This window comes from Columba livia, chromosome 3 (assembly GCF_036013475.1).
Source record: "Columba livia isolate bColLiv1 breed racing homer chromosome 3, bColLiv1.pat.W.v2, whole genome shotgun sequence".
In the NCBI taxonomy this organism is placed as follows: Eukaryota; Metazoa; Chordata; class Aves; order Columbiformes; family Columbidae; genus Columba; species Columba livia.
In genome coordinates, this window is record NC_088604.1 from 72,354,455 (window position 1) to 72,380,557 (window position 26,103).

A 26,103-nucleotide genomic window follows, 5' to 3' on the forward strand; every position below is an offset into this window, starting at 1 on the left:
TGACAAAGTAAGAAATTGTGTTATTTCTCTGTAATAGAATTTAAAAGTTCTGTTGCAGTGGAGGAGTGCAGGGTCCAAGTAAGGCATTTGCAGATTGAAGTGCTATAAAGTGGAGGAAAGTACTGAACAGCAAAAAATTGAGGTAGCACTTGTGTAGTTCTGTGGCTTTTCTTTGTATCATTAATTAGATTAAGCTCTCCAAATTGAGTTTTATTATTTTAATGCTGCTTAGAACATAAAGGCCTCTGAATAAACCCTCATTGTGCTATACTTCATTACGAAAATTAAGTGCAAGTTGTTACTCAGAACAGAATATTTAGACAAATATCTCTTCTCCCCTTTCAGTTTTCACAAAGTTGTTTTGTTTTTCTTGAATTAAAATACCTGTACTGGGAAAAACATTCAGAGAATTTGCATTGATAGTAAGGACACCTCTTTCTCCTACCCTTCCATTTTTCTTCCAAATTAAATATACGTATATGCATATGTATATAGGTATAAGTACACATAAATACATGCATATGTAATCCCACACCAAAACCAGTGATTCTTTTGAAACTACTTGGAATTACAGATTTTTGAGAGGAACTGTGCTATACAGTTCTTCCATAGAGCAATATAAGTAGCTCTTACTTAGATATCTGTATATATCCTAAAGTTATATTGCTTAATGGCTTTTAAAACCATAGCTTGGTTGTTGAAATCTTGGTTTTATAACTCAACAAAGTATTCTTTGTGAGAGTTGTCTAGTTACCAGTTGTAGTTTTTACAGAACTTGATCTTTGCTGTACTAGAATCATGAGGTGTGAGGAAAAAAAAAAGGGAGTTAGATTTCCCGTAATTATTATAAGCTTTTCTTCTAGAAATCAAGGATGTAGTAGCTTAGCTCTTCTCTGCTAGTTAATTAGCAAATACAGTGTAAATAAGCAGGGAAGAGTTTGTCTCTAGTTAACTGCCAAAGCACTTGTGTAACTTCAGGTGTATGATTTCTCTAGCTACTGCTAGCTCTTTGTGGGCCTTCAAAAGAATGCTTTTGAAGTGGTCACTGATTTATTTTAATAAACTTACAAATTCAGAAGATGGAGAGACCTGTGACTTGTATACATGTGTCCTGGAATAAGAAGGTAGTTGTTCTTCTGAAAAGTTTGCTAAAAAATGAACAACTTCTACCACTATGGTGGTACTTCGCAGTTAAAGCTTCATGGAGGAACCAAGCTCATTGTTGTCTGTGTGCTCCTGCCTGTCTACATGGTGTCTGTATTTGCTCTTAGCTACTCAGAATGGGATCTGCACAGCCTCAATAATCGGTTAAGCAACTAGAATATACCACTATCTACAAAAAAAAGCTGTGGCTTTGTATGTAGGCCTTTCTAAGGCCTTTCTGCAATAAATTAAATAACCTGCTTTGCATTCAGGCTAGTGAAGAAAGAAGGGTGCCTAGAAACTGGTTTTGATGTAGATTTCATAATATTTAAATAACAGAAATTTAAAAAAAATCAACATACTTTTGTGATGTTCTAATAAACTTTTATTCTGGTAAATATTTTTTACTTGCAGTTTTAAGCATGTAGATTTGTTGATTGTGGTGAATACTGAATAATATAATACTATAGTGCCATTTTGTGCACAGAATCCTAAAAAGACCGTAGCTGATGCGAGGTTCAACTTTCCAAAATATCAGTTGTGTGAAACAGACTGTGTAAAGTCTGCATTTTTACTTCTGTACAAGTAAATGGAAGATGCATAAAAATCTTGCTAAAGAATAACTAACTTTCTTTTGTATGTCATAGTAGTAAGGAATACTTTGCTGTGATGTAATCATAGCTTGATAAATTACGTAACTGTTATGGTGGTCTGCTTTTCTAGATCATTGTTTTTCCCATAGTAAGATAAAATAATGCAGTTGTGTATATTTATATATTTTTTTCTTCTAGCATCCTTGGAAGGTGTTAGATCTTTATAGAAATTTTAGTCTTAAAACTGATACTTGAACTACTTAGCTTTTCTGAAACATGTATGTACTCCAGAAACTTGAGAAATAATGCAGAAGGCACCCAGAAGATTAAAATACATTAGTTGTCCATAATTTGCCCTTCAGTTAAAAGTATATTCTCTCTACAGTTAAATATTTGTACTCTCATTTAAGTCTTTGGTGTTACAGTTTGAAGGTGTTTCCAATTAATAAGAAATCTTTTCCATCAGAGTTTAAAAAAGAAAAATAAAAGATGTCAGGAAAATTGAGCTCTTAGGAAGCAGAAGAAAGGAGGATATGCTATTGTTTGTGGGTGAATAGTTAAAAGTCTTTAGCATTTCTTATGCTTCAGATAAATGATTAATTTTCTTGAATTTCCCTAAAGAGCTGAGACTAAACTTTGTGTCTGATATCAATTTAAACAGTTTTTGGAATTAGTACCTACAAATGTTAGACTGAATAAATGTTTTCTATTATAATCATGGCTTTATTATTAATAAGTACCCTGTTAACTCTGATTAGTGTGGAATTCTCTGTTGGAACTCTTCTGTGCCTCTTCAGTAAAAATGTAAGAACTCAGTAATTATCGCGTCTAAAGTAGCATGTCCTTTGAGTATACTGAAGCTCAAAGGCCAGCAGTGATAAACAGCTTGTGCGTACTTTCTGACCATTTTAGTTAAAACTGTTTAATTAGTACAACAGAATGATGAACACAGGGATTCATTTTACTATGGGGAACTTACTAACAAAACGTTTAAATCCTTTTTCAATTTGGTAATATCAGAATTTAATAGCTTCCCTAATATGGATTAGGAAAATGATAACATCCTCTTTATTTATTGTTCTGTTTCTTTTACTGAAGCTCATCGTTCCCTAGTGGTAAACAGGGAAGGAGGCTAAAAGAGCTTCCCTTGTTTACCCTTGCAATAGGAAGGAAAGAGAGAATGTAACTGGTCTCTGTAAATAAACCTGAGCTGCAGGGAGGTTTGGCAAAAGATCAACTAGTAATACAAGTACAAAAGTGTACGAAAGAACTGAAGTAGTTTGATTACTGATTTCCAGTCCGAAGGAGATATTTGGAAAAACATTCTAGTAGAAGTAGTGGAAGGAAAAAAAGTTACTTTTGAGTTTGAACTTTCTGTATTTGTGAGAGGCTTTGTGCACTCTGGTTGCAAATGGTAAGGCAATGGATTCATTGAGAAAGGTCCCCTTTGTTTAGATGCTAATAAAACAGAGACATGCATTGATATTCGTATGAAGCTTTTTTACCTTTTCTGTCTAATGCTTTATTGTATAGCCTTCCATTACTAACCATCTGATTCACCTTTTGCAAGTGAAGTTTCTTTTGAGCCCTGGTAAACACTCAGTAGCTTACCATTTTTGGTAGTACCTTGCTGAAAGATTACATACTTTGTCATAATTTTCTTCAGAAATACACCTGTCAAATCTCCAGAATGTGTTTGTCCTGAGACACAAAAGATTGGAAGACACTGGAGATAGAAATCCTATCCTTCAGTCTCTGATGGTAATCTTGCTGGTTCAAGGTCGATTCAGGAGTAGTGATGAACTTGATCCATATTTCATCCTTGTGAGAATTATTTCTTCCCCATTTAACCCTTCAAGCATTGAGTGCAGTTAAGTTAGACAGGTAATTACCTAGTCATTTATCTGTTCATATTCTTACTCCTATTTCATTCTTACTTCCAAATTATGCTCTTTAACTATTTGCAGATATTCTGTTTTGTTTATGTGGAGAAAAAAAAAAAGGAAGGCAGGGTAGAGGTAAGACAAGTAAATACCTAGTAAATAGCACTTGCTTTGTCTAGGGCTAAGGCTGTTTTCCTTGATATTACTCAAAGTAAATCTGGAAATCTAATAAGATAAGTGAGTTGCATCTGGTACTGATACGCAAGTTGAACATATTTGTTATGATACCGTTTTGTTATGGTGATGCTTGTATTAGTAACTTCTTCAAATTGACATAGGATATATATGATACTTCTAGTAGAAAACGGTGAGTTATTTTTCTTGTGTAGTCAATATACAGGTCCAACTCATGAGGGTAGGAGTCCTCTAATATGACATTAAGGCCTAGTGCTAAACATTTAGGTGCCTTCTGTATACTGTGGATGAGGAGTTTGTGTGGAGGGGGAAGCCAAGTGCTGAAGGAGGATGGTAGTCTAGAAATTCAGTATAAACAGTTAGTTTGTAGGTGCCTGTTGTTTTTCTGGGAATGAAATATCTAAAATTTCAGTTGGAATAAATTAATTTTACTAAAAATGGTTAACTTTGGGAATTACAAAATTTGAGGTTGCAAAGGGTGTGTCCAACTGAACTTTTTGAAGAACAAGTTAGTAGTTAACATGTATCATGCTTGGTTTTGCTCACACAAAGCCTTTCATGATGGCTCGGCTCTCGATTGGTCTCTGCAGGGTTGGGCTTCCAATGGGCAGTCTATTAGATCAGAGCTGTCTTCTTAATACCTTCTTCTGTTTTAAAAATCTGCATTTTATGCACATAAATTTCTTAACTTCATGGACTACAAAAGTATTTGTGTATATGGTTGATCATGTACTACTGTGTTGTATCAATTTGTTTATGCTTCCTTTTGCTGAACTGTTTCCTTCAGAACTACTTTTTGTGTAGTAGTCCTTGCAAGATTAAGTTCTGAATAGTTGTGTGCAAATACAAATGATGAAAGGTCAGTTGTGAGAAAGAGATTTGTGGAATATTGATTCTGGTTTTCATTGTTTTATTGTTCAATCTGTTCTTTCAAGTGTTTACTGTAGTAAAGGTGTTTTATACAGGGAGGTGCTTCAGCATGACTTTGCTTGCTGTTGTGAATAGGTCAGGTGTATTTGGGTACACCTGCTGAACTTGCTGATAGTTTTTGTGAATTAACATCCTGTGTACTTTAACTAGGATTGGGGACTGCAGTAAACATGGAAATACATCAGTAAGGGCTAAAACCCTACCTAACACCGCAAAGTAGAGCTGTTTTTCAAATACATACGTGAATTTACAAATTGCTCTTTAGGTGTCAGAATCCCTAGTAGATGCACTCAGTTATTTGAAGTCAAGAACAGGTCTTCCCTTTTCTTCAGAGAACTCAAGTTGACTCTTGAAGGATGGGGTTTGTAGCTGAGAAGTACAATGTTGTAAGGAGGTCAGAAATACAGAAGAGAATTATAAGTTTCTAAATTTTTTCCTTTGGTTATTATAGTTGACAAAGGAGACCTAAAAAACTGAGGTGCCATACTTTACCCCAAAACTTAACCTGACAATTACAATACTATGATATCTTCTTTTTTCCTCTTTTTCCTCTCCATACCTTGTGGTCAGAAACCTTTTGACAAGAATATGAGATATTTCTTTCTTTTGAGTAGCCTTGTAGATTAGGTATTACTGTTTGTATGATCAGATTTTTATGGAGTTGCCCTTGCAAAAGTAATTCAATACTTTCTTATCAGAGGACAGCATGAGTTCTGTAACTTCATATAGGTAGAACAGTGAAATGCAGGGCTTTACTAATTAGCTTGCTCTGTGTTTTGCTGGGATAAGAAGGCACTGAGCCTCATCCTGAATTGCTGTTAAAAGTGCTTTTGAGTACTAGTCAAAATATCAGCCTAATATTTTCCTTGTATCTCTCCCAAGTCATACACTCAGGTAAGAATCAGCCTACATGTCCTCAATACTAAGAGATCTATTGCTTATCACTAGAGTAACCATAAGCCTTGCGAGTGCATATTAATTTAAAAAAAAAAAAAAAAAAGTTGCCTTTTAAGCAAGAATATGGACTAGTGTTTTGAAGATATGTGCTGTTTTTAGGTTCTGCTGTTTCTAAAGTTCTTTTCTCGTTAATACATTTTAAAGTTTGTAACACTTGTTAAGGAAGTCTTCAGTGTAAAGCTGCATTTATAGCATTCGTTTCTGATGTGAATTTGATCCATAATTTAAAAGAGCAGTATTGCTCTCTGCATTTTCTTCTCAGATGTTGGTCGCTTGGTCTTTTTCTGTGATTCTTGTTGAGAGTAAGATTGTACACAAATACTCCAGCTTACGGAGTAAAAATTCTGTTTAGATGTTTCCTCCTTCTGTGTTCTGATTCATAGCTTAGGATCTGTTGTTTGCCTGTCTTAGCATTGAACGTTGGATTTAGAATAAAACACAAATGCTACGTTTGTAGACACCTCTGTGTAGCTGATTCTGATATTGTGTGACTAATAGGTATTCATCTATAGTTGTATGAATCTACTCAATTTATTTCATTAGTTTCTTCTATTTTTTAAAGCCTGTAAGAACAGTGGTTGTACATAGTTGCTTCATTTCAGTTACTTTGGTATGATATTAATTCGCAATTTTAAGATTTTTTTTATGGTTATTTTCTCTTTCTTATTAAGACCAGTGTAAAATACAATAGTTGAATTCTGTGAAGGCACTGATTGATTCCTTTGGAAATTTGCTACACTTCTCTGAAATTGTATGCGTTGTTTTTCTTTCATATACACTCAGTATTTTAAGAAAAATAATGCTGGTGGTTGAGCATTCTGTTCCTTTTTACATCTTACTTGCACTTACTTTAGTTGTCTCTTATTATAGAGCATAGTATCCTCCCATTTTTCAGGAAGGCTCATGCACCTTTCCTGATGGTGTACATTCATCCTCTCAACACTTAATTTTAAGTTGCTTAGGTTGATTAATTTTTTTTAGAAGCTTCTGTTTCTTTAGAGTACTGACATAAGCTTGATCAATATCTTTCAGCTCTATGGTTTATTAAAAAAAAGTCAGAACATACTGTTCTAAAAAATCAAGTCCATTCTAGTTACAAACATTATGATCTGTAGTGTCAGAGGACACTGGGGGCTTTGCCCTGTTGTCGCTGATACAGGGACTGCTTTCTCTGGAAGATCATCAACTGAATTATGATTTAAAGTTGCCTTAAATACGTAGCAGTTTCTCAGATTATTGTTTTCCCTGCCAAGTACAGGTGGTCTAAAATGTGAATGCTGCATGAAATGGATGTCTCTGTGTTGCTGTTCCAAATTTACCACCATGACTAGTGGACATGACCAGTTTTTATCTTGTTAGTGTATCTTAAGTATTGATGATAATTAATCCGTTATTCAAAATAATATATTCAGCCCCTGGGTCATACTGTTTAACCTAGTGGTTTGAATTGTGTAGTTCGAAGCCATTTAACTGTGTTTGATTACTATTGTTTTAAAGTGAATGTCACTTGCATTGAAAGTAAAGCCAAGTTGCTGTCACTCGACACAAATACTGAACTAGTATTTCTTGGGATGTGGTCTCTAGATTTTTTTCAACTTAGTCTGGCCAAAATAATATTTTGAATCTTTTTTTTTTTTTTTTTCTTCCACAAGTGCAAACGTTATCTTTGAGACCTGGAAAGATGTAAACAATGGCTTGTGAGCCTTTGTGAAGGATTTCCGTTTCGTTGGGGAGTCAGTGGATGGGCAAGCTGAACAAAAGACCTGGAGCTCTGGCTTTGTAGCATAAATAGGGCTGGAAGATAACTTAGGATATAGAGATACATGTTACCATGGACAGGTAGATTGTCATGTGACCCTGAAGTGCATCTCCAAGCTTTATGATAACTTATGCCTTTTTTTCCTGTGGTGAATAGGAGGTAGTTCTTTCATTGCAATGACTGTGGTGGCAGTCAGCACAGAATGTCTGTCTCCTCACTTTCCAAACCCCTGGGTAAAAGACTAAAGCTACTTAGAAGTGAAGCCTGAATATAGTACTTGTTGATATGCTGCTATTTTAGTAATGTTGTAATATTAAATGTGTGAGATAATAGAGTCAATATGAATTGATATGCAAAGGTGTTGTTATTACTATAATACGGGACAATAATACTGCTGCTCCGTACTGCTTGATGCTGGCTGAAGCACGTAACTCTGTAGTGCATATGTTGTGAGACTTGTACCCTTAAATGCTCCTGACCAGTTGGGCTTTTTAAGGTGTTTTGGGTGCTTTTCAGTTTTGCCTCATTTGTCTTTTTTGTATTACCTTGTTCCAGATAGAGCCGAGAGTTGAGGTTTGGTAATGTAACAGCTTAAAGCAAACAAGGTGGATTAGACCTTAAAGCACTAAAAGAGATATTCAAAGGGCTATAATTCAAGATATCTTCTGCTGTTCTTCTGCAGTTCTAGGCTTGAATTTTGCAAAGTTTCTGATTCTGACAGCTGTATGTGTATATTGAGCACTTTTGCAACAGCTTTTTCAGAAGGTGAATGGAATTGTTCAGTTTTTCACTTCAAATACGGTCAACAAGGAGAAGCCTATTTATGTGGTGTTGTGTTTGTTTTTTTTTATTTTGGTGTTTTGTGTGTTTTGCTTTTTGTTTGTTTGTTTGTTTTGTTATAGAAGCAATAGTTGGACATAATTACACCTCCCCCCATGAAGTCATAGTAAGTCAGATTTTGTTTCTACTTTAGAGCTTTAATTCTGTGAGTCAGATTGCAATACTTGAATGTGTGTAAAAGTAAAGGAGCAAAGCAAAAATTAACTAATGTTATTTATGATTATAAATTACAATTTAGTCAGCTAAATTAGGTAATTAAAATCAAACACATGGGTGGAAAGCATGTTTATGTTTAGGTAGGTTAAATACCCTAATTTATCACTCACTTCACAATTTTCATAAAATGCATTTTTTCCCCAAATATCTTGGTTGAATATGGAAACTTTGATTATAGCTGTCATTGGTAATGCCTACCTTTTATCCACAAAACAATGCCATACATCTTTATCATGGGTTTACTTGCTCTGTTGTTTGGAGTAGTGCTTTATTTATTTTTTTTAAATTTGTCAAAGAGAGTGCTATTGTGGAGGAAAAAATAGTAATTACTATTTATATAATATAATACAGCTTTAAGGTCTTCTGATTTCAGAGTGTATAATTTCTGTGTTTCCTCCCACCTTTCAAGGTGACTAATAAATTTATATTTGGAACTTGGAATCATAAAGCACTGAATAATTCAGCATAAAACTTACTGCCTGAAAGGGACACAGAACTTTGTCTAAAGTTCCAGTAACTAATACAATGAAATGAAGTGGTTACTAAGCACATGCCCTTTGCATAAACATAAATGTCACCTCAAAACCCGTTTCTGCTTGGTCAGCTCTTCCTTTTTGTGGGAAGAAAAGTGAGTGTATTTGTTTGATAATTTTAAAAAAGGGAATGGTGTCCCTGAAGTATAAGAATTTGTATTTCTGCGAAGTGTTTGTAATAACAGGATCACCTTCTGCAATGGTGCTCTAATTTAAACATGTATTTCTCACTTCTAATTACTGAGAATTGGAAGTAGTCTACAGCAAAATTGCCAACTTTAGGTGCCTTGGGTAATGTCACATGTAGTCACATCTAATTAAAAGGTATTATTATGGAAATTAGCTGTTGGACTGTATATCCTGAGGATCCTTTGTGATTGGAATATGAGTTTAATGATGTAAACTGTGATGCTTAGAGGGCACTGCTGGAACCTGCAATTAGGTTTTGGAGACCGATTTACACACAGCACAACTTGTTAATTCTCTAGATAAATGTGTCATGATTCCCAAGTAGAGCATGGAATTGAACAATTTTTACTTGTCTCCTGGTGTTATTGAAACTGATGTCACTGTTCTGAGAACCTCATCTTAGTGAATAGGATGAAACAGATTATTCACTATCCCACTTAAGCATGCCTGTTATTAGATTGTTCACGGGATCTGATTTCTTGAAAGAATTTCTGTTAACAATCTTTCAATTACTGTTTAAAGGTTTTTATGACCACTTGAAGGAGGGAACTACCAAACTGTACTGTGGGCCTTTAAATCATTGCAAATGGTCCTCTAATGATAACAGAGATTCTTATTTTAAACCCGTGAAATTGTTAATTTGTCTATCTTTACAGCTCTCTCGCTTACACTGATAATTCTAAGCAATTTAAAATCCAATTATTTTCAAAATATGACAGTAATTAGATTAGTGTTTTTACATGAACAGAACATGTAGCATAAAATTCATTTTGAGGGGTATTATTTTATAGTTACTTGATAACTTTATAGTTGCTTGAAATAGAATTGAAACTACCGTATTAAGATTTTATGTAAATGTGTGGAATGAGGAAAAGGGTTAACGTTTAAAACAATCTTAAATGGAAAGCAAATATGACTTTTGTGCAGTTTATATTAGTATGTATGAAAAGCATTGAGAAAGCAGAAGGGAAGCCAATAGTGCAAATTAATATAATACAAATGGGAGGATTTCTGTCCTATTAGGTGAAGATAGAATAATGCTGATTAAACAAATGGCTCTTTCTCTGAAGATCCAATGTTAATATTTACATAAACAACTACACAATTTATAAACAGTGAAAATGAGACCAGAAATTGGGGGGAACCCTAAACCCCGAATACATTTCACTTGAATATGTTTGACAAGGCATGGCTTTTGTCTCTGATCACTGATAAGGTCTCTACTTTGTTGTGTGTTCTTGTACCTTCTGGCTGCAGCGCCAGTCCCCAGTGTTGGCAGCTCTGCAAGGAACATCAGCAGAGTGGAGCAAAAGCGACATTAAATGGTTGACACTCATACTGCGAGAGATGGCAGTAAATGAGATGGAAGCTAAATATATAGGTTTGTGTCATTCTAGCAGCTGGCTTAAGTCCTGCTGTTTGTTGCTTGGGTGTACTAGCCTTAAAAAGGAAGAGAATGCATTGTAGCGCGAGGAAGAAAAAAACAGCTGGTGGCTTATCAGTCAGCATTAATGACAGAGAAGGTTAAAGAGTTTGGAAGGACAAACTTTGAAAGAGTGCTTTTATTAGTAACAAAATTCTTAATTTTATATAAATAGTTTTATAAAACTAGTCTAAAACTTTGCAATTTGCCATGGCTCGTTCCGTGCAAAAAGAAATGAATACCTCACTTGCTGTCTGTAAATTTTAAAAATTAACTTTTTAACTTTTGATTCAAACAGTTCATTAGGTAATTTTACAGTAACATTCTTTTGATGTTTTCTTGTCCCTTAATGGTACTCTTTGGAAACATTTTGATACTTGTTTAAGTATCTTGCAATTTAATACTTAATTTAGAAGAAGAATATTTTTGTAATAGATGAAGGCATGAATGTGCTTGAATGGTATCAACTTCATACATCTTAATCCACCCCTTTATTAGAGTTGTAGAAAATGATCATGTGATTTAACTGCGATTTTGTACTTGATGCATTTTCAAAATGGAAGTTAATGCTTGAAAACAGTGTTTAATCGCTTATAAGCCTCATATTATATATGTAACTTATAACTACATCAGTAGTTACATGCGGTAAAGCTGTTTGAATATAAGCTTGAAATGAGTCCAGTGCCTTAGTTGGAAGATTAATCCTGCTTGATGTTGTTTGCCGGTTCTTGTTGATTGACATTTCTATTGTTTCTTCTCAAGAACTTGTTTAGTTCTTGAACCCGAACTTGATTGTTTCTCCTGGCTTACAGCTGTCAGTTGGCCTAAAGAGAAGTGAAGAGCAAAACTTTATTTCTGGCTCCTCAGCAGGCAAACTAGTCATGCACAAGCCTTTCTGTCCTCTCTTTCATGTCTGTATCAGCGTCTGCGGTGGTGGGGCACCCAGGAGACGGTGCTGCCCTGGGTTTAGTGGGTGAGAAGGGAAGGGCCCAGCCTTTCCCTGAGCCAAGCTGTGGGCTAAAGAGTTGGAAACTAAAAGCCATTAGTGGAGAGAACTTTGCTATTTTTTGTTCCTAAATGTGAACAGGCTCCTTGTGCAGCAGCATAATCTGACACGCTGAGAAGAGAACGGGAAATTCCAGATCTCCTCCTCTTAGGAGGAGCTGGTATGCTCTGTTCCTTGAAGTTTGTTGGAGTGTTGGTAGAAGGGTGGTGCAGCCTGGGAGCTTAGTGACAGCTTTTAGAAGGCTGCAACAATGATACATAAATCTCATGTGTCTTAATGTTAAGAGCTTGGGTGTCAAACCCATTTTCACTGGGGGCCACCTCAGCCTTGCGGTTGCCTTCAAAGGGCCGAATGTAATTTTAGGACTGTATAAATATAGGAGTAGTACAGTCCTAAAATTACATTCGGCCCTTTGAAGGCAACTGCAAGGCTGAGGTGACACCCGGCAATACTGAGTTTGACACCCCTGGTTAAAAGCATTGTGTTTTTTTTTCTTCCCATGGTAGGAGAAGCTTCTCCTTGTTACAGTGGTACTATCAGAATAGTTTTCTATAATATCAGTTTAAGATGGCGTTGCATTAATTTATTGTCTTTGTATGTATTTATTTCTTCTACAGGGAATACTAAAATAGGTACTTGAAAGTTCAGGTGGACTATATGTAGCATGCTGATGCACCAGATGTGGTTTTCAGGCCTTGAATAAACGAGATTACAGAGGTTTCGAGCTTCTTTGCTCAGGGAATTTGATGTATTGTGTTAAGTCAGATTAACTTTTTTTATATGCCTCTGTATACAGAGGTTTATGGCTGTGGAGTTATATAGTAATCTGAAAATCTTCTCTTGCGTTTAGTACATGATACCATTTATGAAGTGATGGTTACCTTTCGTGGTAGCAGAGCAGCCCTTTGTGGATCTCCGTTTTCAATTCTGTAAGCTTTTTAGGTCAATGCAAATATTACCTATGTGATACATTATACAAAAATATCAGAATGTCAGCAAAATTGTAGCTAATTTAATACACTTGCCTTTCTTACTTTTAGTTATCTAATGCAAGTGCTGTTTGTTCATACTATTAGCTTTGTTTTCCAAGTGCCTATTTAATTCTGTACAGTAAATACAGAAGCACATAGCTTTTCTAGTTTTGTGTTAGAGATCAGTAACTTAACACATTATTCTTAGATTGCTTATTATTGCTTATTATTGCTTAGATTGCTTCTCTCAAACTTTGTAGTCCATTTATCTGACTTCTGCTGCTTCTATTTAAAGCAACTTAAGCAGTGCAGCTTCTGCAGTCTTTTAAAGTTTCTAGACTCTTTGACAGTAAAAATGGTGGCAGTAAATCATTTCACGCACAAAAAAAGTAGGTCTTCCTCTTATAAAATTCAAGTTAAGAATTTGGAGAAAACGGTAGTATGCTTCAGTGTGTTACCTTAAGAAAAAAACATAAATATGTGCTCTAGGATTTCTTTTTTGTCTTTAATAAAAAAAGCTCTATTACCATTATTGAAATGACCTGGAAAGCTAGCTTGATTTATTTTTTTTTTCTTCCTTTTTAAATAGGTCTGATCCATTGTATTTACATGGGGTTTGTAAAGCTGTTTGTCAGTTAAACAAGCACTCAAAGCCTTCAGCAGAGGTTATTAGAGGTGAATAATGTGGATTTAAAGGATTCAGTAATTCATTCTAAATCCTAGCTATACTTTTAAATGCATTTTATTTTTTGCTTTTTTTTTAAAAGGAGCATTTTAAGCATTAGGATGCAGTCTGCTGACTAAATCACATAATCTGGCTTGTCTAATTTGCAGTTGCAGCAACGAGAAAAAGATTCTGAATTTTTTGAATTATCAGCAGTGACTGATATTCTGCTCAGAAACTAATATAAATAATATGGTAATTGGCAAGCCAACTCTAGCAATAAAAGTAACCTTGCATAATGGTTGTGTCTTTAAATGGAGAAAGTAGATATTTTTATTTTAAGATGGTTATATTCCTATGTTCCTGTGCTGTCTTGGGGCTTTAACTGTACAGTACTGTTTCATAAAAACTATTTAGGTTTTTTTTTGTAGTAAGCAATACATTTATTAAAATCAGTTGCCCAATTAGAACATCAGGGGTTTTTTATCTGAAATTAACATGGTATGCTGTTTATTTTGTCATACATATTTTGAAACAGCTTTAAATTTGTTAAATAATGTTATGTTGCTGGAATATAGATACTGGCAAAGAGAACTTTTTAGTGGAGTAGGGCTCAGGGTTGCCCTTTGGAAAATGTAATACTTGTGATTCTTGTAACTAATAGAATTACTTTTTTAAATTGAAAATGAAAAATCTAAATAGAGAAAAATCGTAATTTTTAGTATTAAAGAATCCTAAAAGTTCTTATTTTTTGTACCACCTGTTGTAATGTTACTCAGAGAACTTCACTAGTAAGAAACAGTGACAGTAAATGAGCAGTTCTTAAGGTACACCAAATTGTTTATTATGGTAATCCACCCTTGAAATAATGAAGTCATGTATTGCTGATGTCCAAGAGGGAAGGCTGCAGTTCTTAATCTCTCAGGGAGAACAGGGTGCTACTGTTCATCACTGATTTTTTACTGTCTTATTATTAAAGCCTTACTGGACAACATAGATCTGTATCCACATTTCTTATTAAAAGACTGTGTGCAGTCTGTTTATTGGCAAGGTGTGTTTACTAACTGACCAACAAATGCTGAATATTATGCTCAGTTTTGGTCAGTGAACTGACTTACACGTGTGTTTTCATTCAAGAGTTTTCAATTTGGAACATAATGTTAACTATTCAGTGTCTGAATTGTACTGGTGCCATTTTACTAGCTCTCTAAATGAGGTGACGTAGAGGTTAAACAGCATGGAGGAGGACTGACTGGTGCATGCCATGCAACATAAATATCCCGGTACACAGAACCAAGGTTTACGGTGTTCTTCCCTGCCCCAAATAGTGCTCTCTAGCGAGCTTGAAAAACTTTCTGGAGATGTTTCTACTTTCCAGAGATCCCATAGAATCTATACTGTTGCAACTGATTTAAGGAGTTGTGCTTAATTTTTTAAAAAGTCTAATTTAGAGGAACTTAAAATGTTACTGCTACAATAACTGCACTATGTAATAGCTAGGCTAAATGTGCATCTGGGAAATAGCAGTAGCTGTAGGTATTTGTATGGAGAGAACTCATTTACTATTTGTTAGCAGCTGATTTTTTCATTGTAGCATCTGAGACGTGTAATATGCAAAACCTCTGCACTAATGTGTTATTTTCATATTCCTCTACATGCTGATATTTTTGTATAATATCACAGACTTCAAACCACTGAATGTTAACTTTGTTCTCCTGCTGCAAAAATAATATATGTTTTAGTAATATATTACAATTAAGTTCATAACCTTTATTTTTGCATTAATAAATATTTTACTTACAGAAGTTTTTGAACTAGACTAAGCTTGTCTCACTCCCACAATAATTATCAGTTCTTGTCTGTAACAAGATGATTTACTATCTGACTTTGATGTTGAAAAATGCTTATGGTAACTGAACTAGAAACCAAAAAAATCTCCATAATCTAGGATAAAAAAAGTATAAAATTAACTAAATAAAGATGGAGAGAGTCTCAGTGAATTACATATGCACTGAAAATGATGCTTGGCCATTTAATAAACTGAGAAGAAGAAAAATCCTTTCATTATCTCCTTTCTTTACCAGTGATAAAGTTTTTGCTGTTTCCTTTGTGACAACTCAAATTTTGGAGAACTTGAGGTACTTTAAATATTTTTAGCTGTAACATGATCCTTTTATTGTATGTTGGGGATTAAGTTTCTCACACTTGGAGTAATCTCAAAGGTATTTCAAATGGTGTGCTAGAGGTTTTTATTTTGTTTATCTGGGACAAACGTACCTAACTGCAATTGTGATGGTTCCTGACTTTCTGAGGGTTGATATTCTGTGTGCTGTTCTCTAATATCTTGGTGGTTTTATTTTTGTGTTTAAGTGATGAAGAGATTCCCTCATGATAACTTACATGGGTAACATTCTTACAGCACAGCATTTCTAATGTACTAGTTCACTTCATGGTTTAAATGGTTCCATAGTTCTCAGCTTTGATTATGGTATTAGAATGGCGTATGTCAGATAAACCCAGCAGATCTAAGTGGATATATTTGACATAAGCAGATTATATGTGTCATGCTGGTATTCACTACATATGTACTCAGGCATTTATTTGGTTATTTCACTTAGAAAGCATGCTGTATTAAGAGAAGGAAGGAATGTTTCTCATGCACTGTTGTCTGCAGCCTCTCTTTTATAACCAGTAGGTGATTTTGGAAGAGACTTCAGGAAACAACTTCACTCTTGTCTCTTGCAGTCTTAACAGTTACCTGAAGTTAGTTTGTATGTAAAAATTGACTTCTATATGGAGTTACTGTTGTGTGTGTTTACTGTGTTGACAATGATAATACCATCTGCTTTGTCAGCCTCCCCTCCCTCTAAAATCTCATCACGTAGCCTGTTGTTCTTAACTATGCAAAACAGTTGCCAAATTCTACTAGAACATATGTAATCCTCAAAATACAGGCCGATGCAGTTAATGAATAATTTCAGAATTATTTTATTCTTGAAACATTATGCTTCTCCCACTTGATTCCTTAAATGTGTACAAGTGGCTGTGTATGTAAACTTTTAATTCTTTGTTTTCACTTAGCCTGCGGTGTGGTCACTGAGTAAGCTGTGTATATGATGCACTTGTTTTTATTTGATAGTGGTTTGTACTACTGCTCTTCTTCAACAAAGGCTGTATAGCTGTTTTCTTTTGTGATGAACATGGTGTTGAATCACTGGAAATACTTAGTAAAGCATGAAATATATCTGAGGTTTTCTGTTCATGGAAAAGGAGACTTGTGATTTCCCTAATCATCACCTATCAAAAATCTAGTGGTATCAGCTTCTATACTGGATGAGGTAGTGTCAATAGTTTGAAGCATTTCAAGACAATATTTTGACTGAAAAAATTAGGAGGTGGAAGCTGTCAATGTGATCTGAAAGACCATGTATTTCATCAGTTCCTGTTGTTGTCTTACTGTCGGTGGCAAATTTATTCATGGTCATTTTGAGTAAAGAAAAAAATAATTTAGGTGTATATGTTCTCTTAAAAGTATGTCTGTCTATATTTGTTTATATGTATATATATAAATACACTACAGCTGCTCTTATTTAAGCAAACAAACCACACAATGACCAAAAAACCCCATCAAAATTGAGACCAAACAAACACTGAAGATACTTTGTGATGAAGTTGTCATTGTTAAAATGGGAATTCGGTCAAGATACATTAATTTAATAAATATTGGAAAATGTTACTGCTGGAAAACTTATTCAGTGTAACATAGGGTAAATTGCCCATTTAAGTTATTTCTATTCTCCTAAAAAAAATCTCAGATTAAATGGCTGAGAAAGTAGTCTAAAAGCTACCTATCTGTAATACTATTCTACAAGTTTTGGTTTCTATATTTAAATACCAAAGTACCTAACTAAAAGTATATGATTTTGACTTATTAAGGCTTCATATGTTATATTTTGTCTTCAGTACCTGAACTGGTTTTAGGCTTGTTTCAAGTTAGTGTGTATAAAATTTACTAAGCTATTGTATCTAACGAACATATAAACTAAGACTTTTCTTGGTTTCCTTAAGTTGAAATAGACTTTAAGAATAGCTTGGTTTGGCTTTTTTCCAATGATAAGTAACTAGCCCTGCAAATTGAAAGTATAGTAAATCACTGGAACATTTGTGAATAAGATGGTAGAATAAATTAGTTTTTAATTGAGCAAAATAATTGTTTAAGCAAATGCATATGCTTATGTTCTTTCCTGCTAGATCTGGATATTTTAATCAAATCATTTTTTTTTCAAATTCTTCTCCAGTAATGAAAGAATTCAGATAAGTTAGATCTTGCTATATCTTACTCTCAGTTTTCAAAGGAATACACAAAATGTAAAAGGGGCAATCAATAATAGTGTGAAATGTAGTACTACTGGCCCCCCTCAAGTTCCTCAGATTTTAAGTTGCACGGAAGGTTTCTTAAGCACTGTATTTCCCATAACACTGTAAAAATCAGACACACTTTGCAGCCTCTTATTAATCACTACCTTGGAGTCTTTAGTATAGCTCATTCTTATTTTCCTTTATTACTTGTGTTTTGGGTGTAGTGACTGGCGAGACACAGAAGACTGTGTTTAAAAAAAAAAAATAAAAAAAAAAAGGCACCTGGTCTGCTCGGGAAGAAGTTGTTCAGTGCGTGGGGAATGCAGGCTCTATCAGGGACTTTCTGATCCAGTGGGCTTGTTAGGTAGGACACCAGGCAGAAATTCTGTCAGCTCTTGGGAGCGTTGGCCACTTCAGACTGATGATTACTGTCCCCGAGTAGGTACAAACATTAGGATTTAGAACAACTTCTTTCCTAATCATTTTTTTCTGCCTAAACACCTTTAACAAAAATCCTCATGTACAGAATCTCCTAACGTATGCTGTCTCTTTTCTTGGGAGTGTGTATTTTGAACATCTTCTCAAAGGCAGGCAAAATGTATTACTACAGGATCTTGCTCATATGTATTTTGTACATGCTGGAAACTTCAAGCTTGTATGGTTAACAGAATAAGGGAATGGGAGTGACAATGCAGAGGGGCAGGCAGAGGGGGAGAGCAACAGGGAGGAAATGGTTGGAACTTTGGCAAAAAAACCTTCAGCACTTGAGCTCCACTAGATACTCTAATTCTTTGGTTTTTATGAATATTGGTAGTGTTGTATACTTCCTGATTCCCTCCATTGTTCCTAAAATGTAAAGGCTTATAGGTGGTTCATAGGATGCTTTTGTGTTCACGCCTGTCATAAACATGTTCTTCTGGAGGTTGTTTCCTGAGTTCTTATTTTGAGTTTGTATAGGAAGATTTGAAAACATGAAAATAAAACCTAGTTCAGCTCTTCTTAAAAAAATGAGGAAAATAATTGTGAAATACCACATGCCAAAATGTTAGATATATAAAAATATATTAAGTATAGGGATACATTAACTGATGGGAAAGGAGAGATTAACTTGATGAAGGAAAATTAAGTATTTGATTACTTTTTCTGTATTGTTGATGTAGAAGCAGTTAATCTTAGAATGGCTCACTTGAGCTTAATTTTTAACATACTCTTTAACATATTCTGTATCTAATTCCAGCATGTGCGAGGTTGGATACATTCTGAGTGATGCAGTCTTAAATTGGTCAAACTGATTTGTGAACCACTGCTGTTTATTTTCTAGCAATTCCCTAAGGCTAAGATGGATCCCAGAGGATTACACAAGTGCAGAGTGAGAAAAGCTATAAGAAATAAAGGGAAATATTCCTAGCTTGGGTACTGTTAGAACAAGCAGTATTCCTGAACAGAGGTGTGTTATTTGTAGGGAAACACAAGGGGACAAAGAGTGTGACTGGGTGAGGCGGTGGGACAAAGAGCCTGAAAAATCTTGAGCTAAATGTGATAAAACCGGTCTTTTTAATTTCTCAGATATGTCTGGTTCCAATAGTACTGTCTGATAACCTAGCTGGCTTGGCAGGTAAGTGAAGCAATAGCTGCTGATGGAGCTGGACTCTGATAAAACTTTTGAGACTCTCCAACTAGAAGACTTTGTCTACACTGTGTTCCTGAGTTGTGGTCTACTGGTCACTACTCTCTCTACCCGGTCCCTTCACGAAAGACTCGGAATTGGTTTTTCCTGTGCAGTTCTCAGCTGAGACTTTGAGATGGTTGTCTGAGGAACTGAATACTGACAGTGATCCATCAGCATTAAAACTTGTGAATAATTTGTTAAAGCAATAATTGGCTTAAACTATGATAATTAATTACGGATGTCTCAGTTAAGACTGCACTTCTGGTGGGATCCTGTAGAGTTCTCCTTCAGCTTGGATCTCTAACACACTCAAGAATGACTTGTTTAGTGGGATAGAAAGTACGCTTAGAAAACAATTAAGCCATGCCAAGTGCTTTTAAAGGTGGAATTAAAATTCAAAACTGTCCTGAAACTAGCGTGCCTGCAGTCAACAGTGTGGAATTCATTACACAAGCGTAAAGCAATATGTTGTTGTAGAGAGGTGTAAAAGGTGCACAATAATACAAAACTGGGGAAAAATGGCAAGTCAGAGTTCATGGAGAAGAGTGTCTGGGGTCAACAAATGTTGAATCAAATGTAAGAGCTGAATTTTTAGGGGAGCGAAAGAAGCAGCTGGGATGTGTTAATAGCAGTGCAGTTTGTAAGTTGAAGTATTGCCTTGTCCAAGCATCCTGCTTTAAGAAATGAACAAATTGGAGGGCCCAAGAGAGGTAATAAGAAGGGTCAGAGTTTTAAAAAGAACACCTATCAGAAAAATTTCAGGGTACTAATCATACATTTTGGAAAGAAAAAACAGGGGGTTGAGCTACCTTGGAACAATTTATGAAGGCTCTTTATAAGAATAATATTCTGGCTTGACATTTAACAGACCTTGTTGCAGTTTAGATCAGCAATTTCTCAACTAGAAGCCACAAATCTAAACAGTATTCAGATAACATGAATAAAGTTGCAAGTTTGAAAGTAATACAAATTCCTGATTTTTTCCTTAGTATCATAAGTTGTTATATTTACATTTTTTAATCCAAATCATCTTTTCTTAGAATTTGATTATTCTTTAACTCGTGATCCAGATTAATAAATTTTAAGAGGCTGCTATTTTTCTTAGGAGATAGAGGACGTAATGATAGTCACTTTGTATGTTGGGTATAGGAGTGGTCTAGAGTTGGGTTCACAATATTATTTTAGCTTTAACAGTGGGTGGAATGGAGTAGATTATCTAAGGATTTATTGTGCAGGAAGTGTGGTTGTGGAGAAAGGCAAGTAAGAAGCCATTTATGTAAGATAGGGGTATTATTTTGCTATTAAGCATTAAATGGGTAACAAATGCAGGATTTCGATAATATTTCGAGGTTGAACTTTATAACTTGTAGCTGCTTCATTGCTTTATCCAGTCTTAGAGAATCTTCCTTCCTTTCCTATGGTTCCCAGTCTGTCTATGCATTCACAAGTGCCTTCAATCTTTTTTTTTCCTTGACAGTTGATTCAGGCTTCATAATATCTTTGTTTTTTGAGCTTAGAATACTAAATAGTTTTGGGAGTGTATCTTCCCTGTGAACAGTTAAGCTATTGTGAAACATGATTATTTTTGTTGAAGAGCTTTAATTTGCTTGTGTTCATAATATCTGTTCACTCCTAAATAATTTCTGGTCTTTTCAGTTTTATAAGGATTTAAAATATGTTGAGTTATACTACTGAAAACCAATTTTAATTAGCCGAGCAAATGAGAGCTGACAACTTCTTCATAATTTCATTGAATAGCTTTGTTTACCAGGATCTAAAATATCCAGGCTTCTCTCCCTTATGCAGAGTTTCTGTTCTCTTAATATGTTTTTTGAATTTAATCTTCAGTCTGGAATTTCTAGGTTTATGTATCCTTTGAGCCTGATGTTTCATCTTTGCACTGTAGTCACACAATACTGCTTTATGTTCTTCATGCTATCTTCAGTTAGTGGTTTTTTATTTATGTCACAATTTCCAGAATGTGTGATTGAAAATAATGAAAGGGAAAAAATCTTGGAGTATGACTAGGAAATAATGTTATGGATGGGTAAATGGCAGCATTACTGTGTTAAGCATAGGCAGGGGCTTGTCTGCTGATATTGAAACTATCCAACTAAACATGAAATACTTGCTCTATTTGTTTTATTCTGTGATATGCATGCACAACTGAGTAAAGGATACAACTTACCTAAAAATGACACATGCTTTTGTCATGTGTCTGTATATACATATATTATATACATGTATAGATACATACACATTATATATATGGCAAACACACTAGTTTCCCAAAATGTTTCCCATGAAAGCTGAAGTGAATACATAACAAGCACCAGTTGTTTGGTTTTTTTTTCTGAAGGAAATGCTATGGCAGCAGTCAATAAAGAAGATAAGCCCACCGGAACAGCACAAAAGGATGCAAAAGAGTGTTTTCTGTAGACTCTGTAGCTGTAGGCAGGGAGCACACGAGCAGTGGGCCTGGGGGCCTCTCCTGGAGGCCCTGTGCCATTGTGGCATCAGTCCCACCACCTGGATGTTGTGTGTGTGTCTGGTTGTGCATCCAGAACCTGTGTGTTTCCATGATGTGATACACGTTATTGGCATCAAATTAGCATGTCTGATTATATTAGTGGAGAGGGAGGGAGGGTGGTGTGTAGTTTCTGTAAGAGCTCATATGGCTTAAAGAGGAGGGAATTAGGACTCCCGATGCCCTAGACTACCAGATGTTCTACTTCAAAACCTATTTTCACCTGAAACCTGTATCCCCCAAAGTAGAGGTCACATAGGTACCCTATGTATGAAAATAGCACTTAAATTAATATTTAACCTTAGGTATTTAGTGTAGTGTTCCAAACCAATAAACATTGGTTTTTTAGAGACAGAAATACATACATCTTATTACATTTTAAATTAATTTTATTTACGTGCTCTAATAGACAATTTTTTTTTCTTTACAGTTTAACTTTGTTGGAAGAATCCTTGGGCCAAGAGGACTAACAGCTAAACAGCTTGAGGCAGAAACAGGATGCAAGATAATGGTCCGAGGGAAGGGCTCAATGAGGGACAAAAAGAAGGTAAGCTCTTGAAAAGTAGTGTAGTTTCAGATGCATAGTTTTATTCCTAACAGAGGGTAAGCTCATGTCTCTCTTGTTCTTATTTGTTGTGTTCTTATATATGCTTTTTCATCATCTAATGTTTTTTACAGACTTAGTAAATAACACAAATTGCCCTAAAGAAATTAAATGTGCATGCTCCATAATAGGAGTCTAACTAGCAATTATAAAGTATTCTTCAGTAATAGCTAACTTCTAATTGTGTCATGTTTCACAAGGTAAAGGTAAAAATTGAAGTTGAATGTATTTATCTGAGGGAGAGCTCTTAACCTTAAAGGTGCTGTTAATAACTTTCTTGTATTGAAATACCAAAGTAGTGATTTGTGCAAGTAGTGTGGGTTGGAAAAAAATGTTTCATGTATTTCTGGAGGTGAATTCTGTCTGAGTGAACCAAGAAGCACTGTGCTTCTGAATTTGTTTTGTGTTCAGGTGGAGCTGTAATGTAATTATGGCCGTTCATTGCCCTGTCCTGTAACATGCATGCTCTGCCCATATAAACGGGGAAACTACACTTCTCAAGATAGAGCCATCCTGAATGTCAGGTTGCTCTGGTGGTAACTCCTGGAAGTAATTTATTTTTGCAGGTTTATTTTCTAGCTATTTCTCTCCACCTGTGCTTAGTACTGCTGAAGTTGCACCAGTATCTCCACTGCAGTTTTGAAATGTGCACTTAACAGTATTCTTTCCCTCTTTGTTCCCATAAGTATTATTTATTTTGGTTCTTTCTGTAGAAAACCCCTTCTTTATCTGATCAGCTACACAATACATTCTATCAATACATATTTAACACATAAGAATTAAAAAAGAAAGCTAATGTCTACCCATTTAAAAACTTCAGACTTTCCAGGGGTTATGACTGTGTTGCTTTCAAACTTCATTTGATTCCTCTTGTTTTTGAAATCTGCTGTAATACTGTCACCACCCTTTCTCTTATTTTACATGTAGCTATTATGGATGTTTAGATTGCTAGCTATTGAGCAAAGATCTATTCTAAACCTAGGGAGTTTTTAGTTGGCTAGGTTTTGTAAAAGTGAGAGGGTGAAATTGTCTTAAATGATTGATTTATGAAGGTTTATTTTTTTAAACGCATTATAGTTTGTCCTAAATTTCTTCTACCTCTTGGCTGGGCAGACATCTAGCATATGAGTCCTACTGTTATGGGGTTTTAAACTGTAAATGGGTAAACAGAACTTGTAGATATGTTTGTATAGGATTTTGAAATACTGATCTCCTGTAACTGGGTGTGGGGGTGGGTAGGAGACATGGAAATTTCTTGAGTATTAAAACTTCAGCATGCTTCACCCAACATACCAAATTGTGTGGGTGTAGATGTGATATTTTGAAGCAAAGCATGTGCTTGCTAATATGCAAACAATTTTAATTACATAGCTTTGCTTGTAACTATTAATAGTAGTCAATTTTTTACATGTTCTGTCATTGTTAAAAAAAAAAAGATACTGTGGAGCAGGAGATTTACTGAAAATATTTATTCCCTTGAAGAGTTCGCAAACTTCACCTAGTTTTTATAAAAGAAGACTATTCAATCTGTTCTTGAAAGCTAGCAGGTTTTGGCTGGTAGATTAATTAGATGTTAAGGCTTCTGATTACATGTGTAACAAAGTAAATCTTCATTTTGTGGAATATACTAAAATGTAGTTTGCAACGAATGAATTCTTCAACTATGATTTCTGAAGAGAAGTACCGATATCTTAGAATGAGTACTGAAAAGTTTATTCACCTTTTTTGCTGGTTAAACATAGTTTTAAAAAGACATTGTATTTTTATCAGTAATACCATTCTTTCCTTGATTTGTGAGCAGACTTTAAATTCATTGCTGCTCCCTCTTTGTTTTAGGAATGGTAATTCTAGGTCAGGACAGCACATCAGGAGTTAGGTTATGTAACTCTTTTCTGAATAAAAACGTTAGTTCTGGTTCATTTGTGTTCATAGGTATCATGAGCTAAAACATTTAGGCATCTGTTCTTCAGAAGGCTTGTAGGTACAGATTGAGGCCCCAAGCTTAACGGTCCAGAAATAATGTCTCGCTGTTAGTAGTGAATGTATGTATATTTAAGATGGTCATTAACTGTGTGCTGTGGAAAAGCACACTTAGTTGTGTTAGCTATATTTGCAAATAGCTACTGTAGTATAAAAAGAAGGAAAAACCTGCATCTGAGGACTCTTTTCTTTTTTTTTCTTTTTTCTCTTTTTTTTTTTTTTCCTGAAGACACACATTCTCCTGTAAATGTTTCATTTGCAGACCCTTTCATATAAAGCACTTAAAAGAATAATGTTTATTTCAGATTTCAGAAAATTGCTGTGTGTTCCCTGGCCCATATGTCATAATCCCCCTGCTCCATCTCTTCCTTGTCCTGCTTGTTCGTGTAAGCCTGAACAGAAAAGAAAGGTGGCCCAATGAGTTCCACGTGGGGTATGGTAGCCATTTCCCAGGGTGTGACTAACTGCATTTTTGTTACAGCCTTCGTTCTTTGAATGCCTTTTATATGAGGCCCCCCTGAAGTTATGTCTGGCTACTGCAGCATTTCTTTTCCTGTGCTATCAGCGGGGCAGGCACTTAGGCACCACCAGCTGGTGTAGTACACGTGTATGCACCAGGTCCTTTGTTACTGTCAGCTAGGATAAACACATTCTCTACTATTTTGATGGTCACCAGCATGTGTTCTGACCTATCTGTTCAACACTCATGTAGGTATTGGCATTTGTGAAATGTCTGTAGAGAATCACAGAATGGTGGAAGTGGCTTCTGGAGATTTTCTAAAATCCCTTCTCAAGCAGGGTCGCCTAGGACAGGTTGTCTAGGTTGCTGTTAGGTTTAGTGCCTACGACCTCCCCTCACTGTGCTTCAGAACCTGTCCTCTCCTGTGAGGAGCCATCTCTTCAGATAGCTTGGGCAGGTTTACTGTGTGGGGAAGTGGTATTTTTGGACTCATTTCCTCCACTCTCCTCAAGTTTTTTTTTTTCCAGTCATTCGAAGAAGAATAGGCAGTGTGAGTTACTGGAGTTTTGTCTTCGAGAAAAAAAATGTAGAGGAGCTGAGACCTTCTGGGTACAAATCACCTTTTTTTTTTTTTTTTTTTTTTTGAAGTTTAGTAAGGGAAGGCATGTTGTCTTCAATAAGGACAAGTTCTGTATGGCAGATCAGCTATAACTTCATACACATTGAAAGCCACAATATGATCCAGTCAGCACTTTAATGCCCATTACATCCTCTTAAGTTGTCTGTTTGATACATTTGGAAAACAGAGTTCTTGACCATTGATGATTTCATGAGATAATACTGCAGTTAGTGTTGAATATTGTGTTGACTATTAAATCATCTAATATATTTGAGTCATATAATAGTATATTTGAATACCAAGTAATATAATATTGGTTGTAAACCAGTGTTGAGTACCAAATAATTTTCATTATAAAATCTATTCCTAATATTTCTATAGCTCCTTTGCTTTCCTGAGGTGACTGGTATTAGTAGTTTAGCTTTTTCAGACGGGACTTTTTGTTGCTGTACCATTGTTGGTACAGTAAAAAGATTTTCATAATAATTTATTATGGTACAGTTTGTGTTGCTTCCCAATTAGATGTTTCTTCTAAAAATAAAAAATTGGAAGCCATATTTGGGACATAGTGATCACAGACTAA

At 35.2% G+C, this 26,103-nt stretch overlaps 1 protein-coding gene across 7 annotated transcripts in view; it reads left to right on the forward strand.

Annotated features, from left to right (window-relative positions):
• The window catches only part of QKI (QKI, KH domain containing RNA binding), a 156,554-nt gene that overhangs the window by 38,954 nt on the left and 91,497 nt on the right, over positions 1-26,103 (forward strand). For all 7 annotated transcript variants that reach the window (XM_065057584.1, XM_065057585.1, XM_065057586.1 and 4 more), the window contains exon 3: positions 22,288-22,404. In XM_065057584.1, coding sequence (XP_064913656.1) covers positions 22,288-22,404 — 117 coding nt within the window. The remainder of the gene's footprint in view (positions 1-22,287; positions 22,405-26,103) is intronic.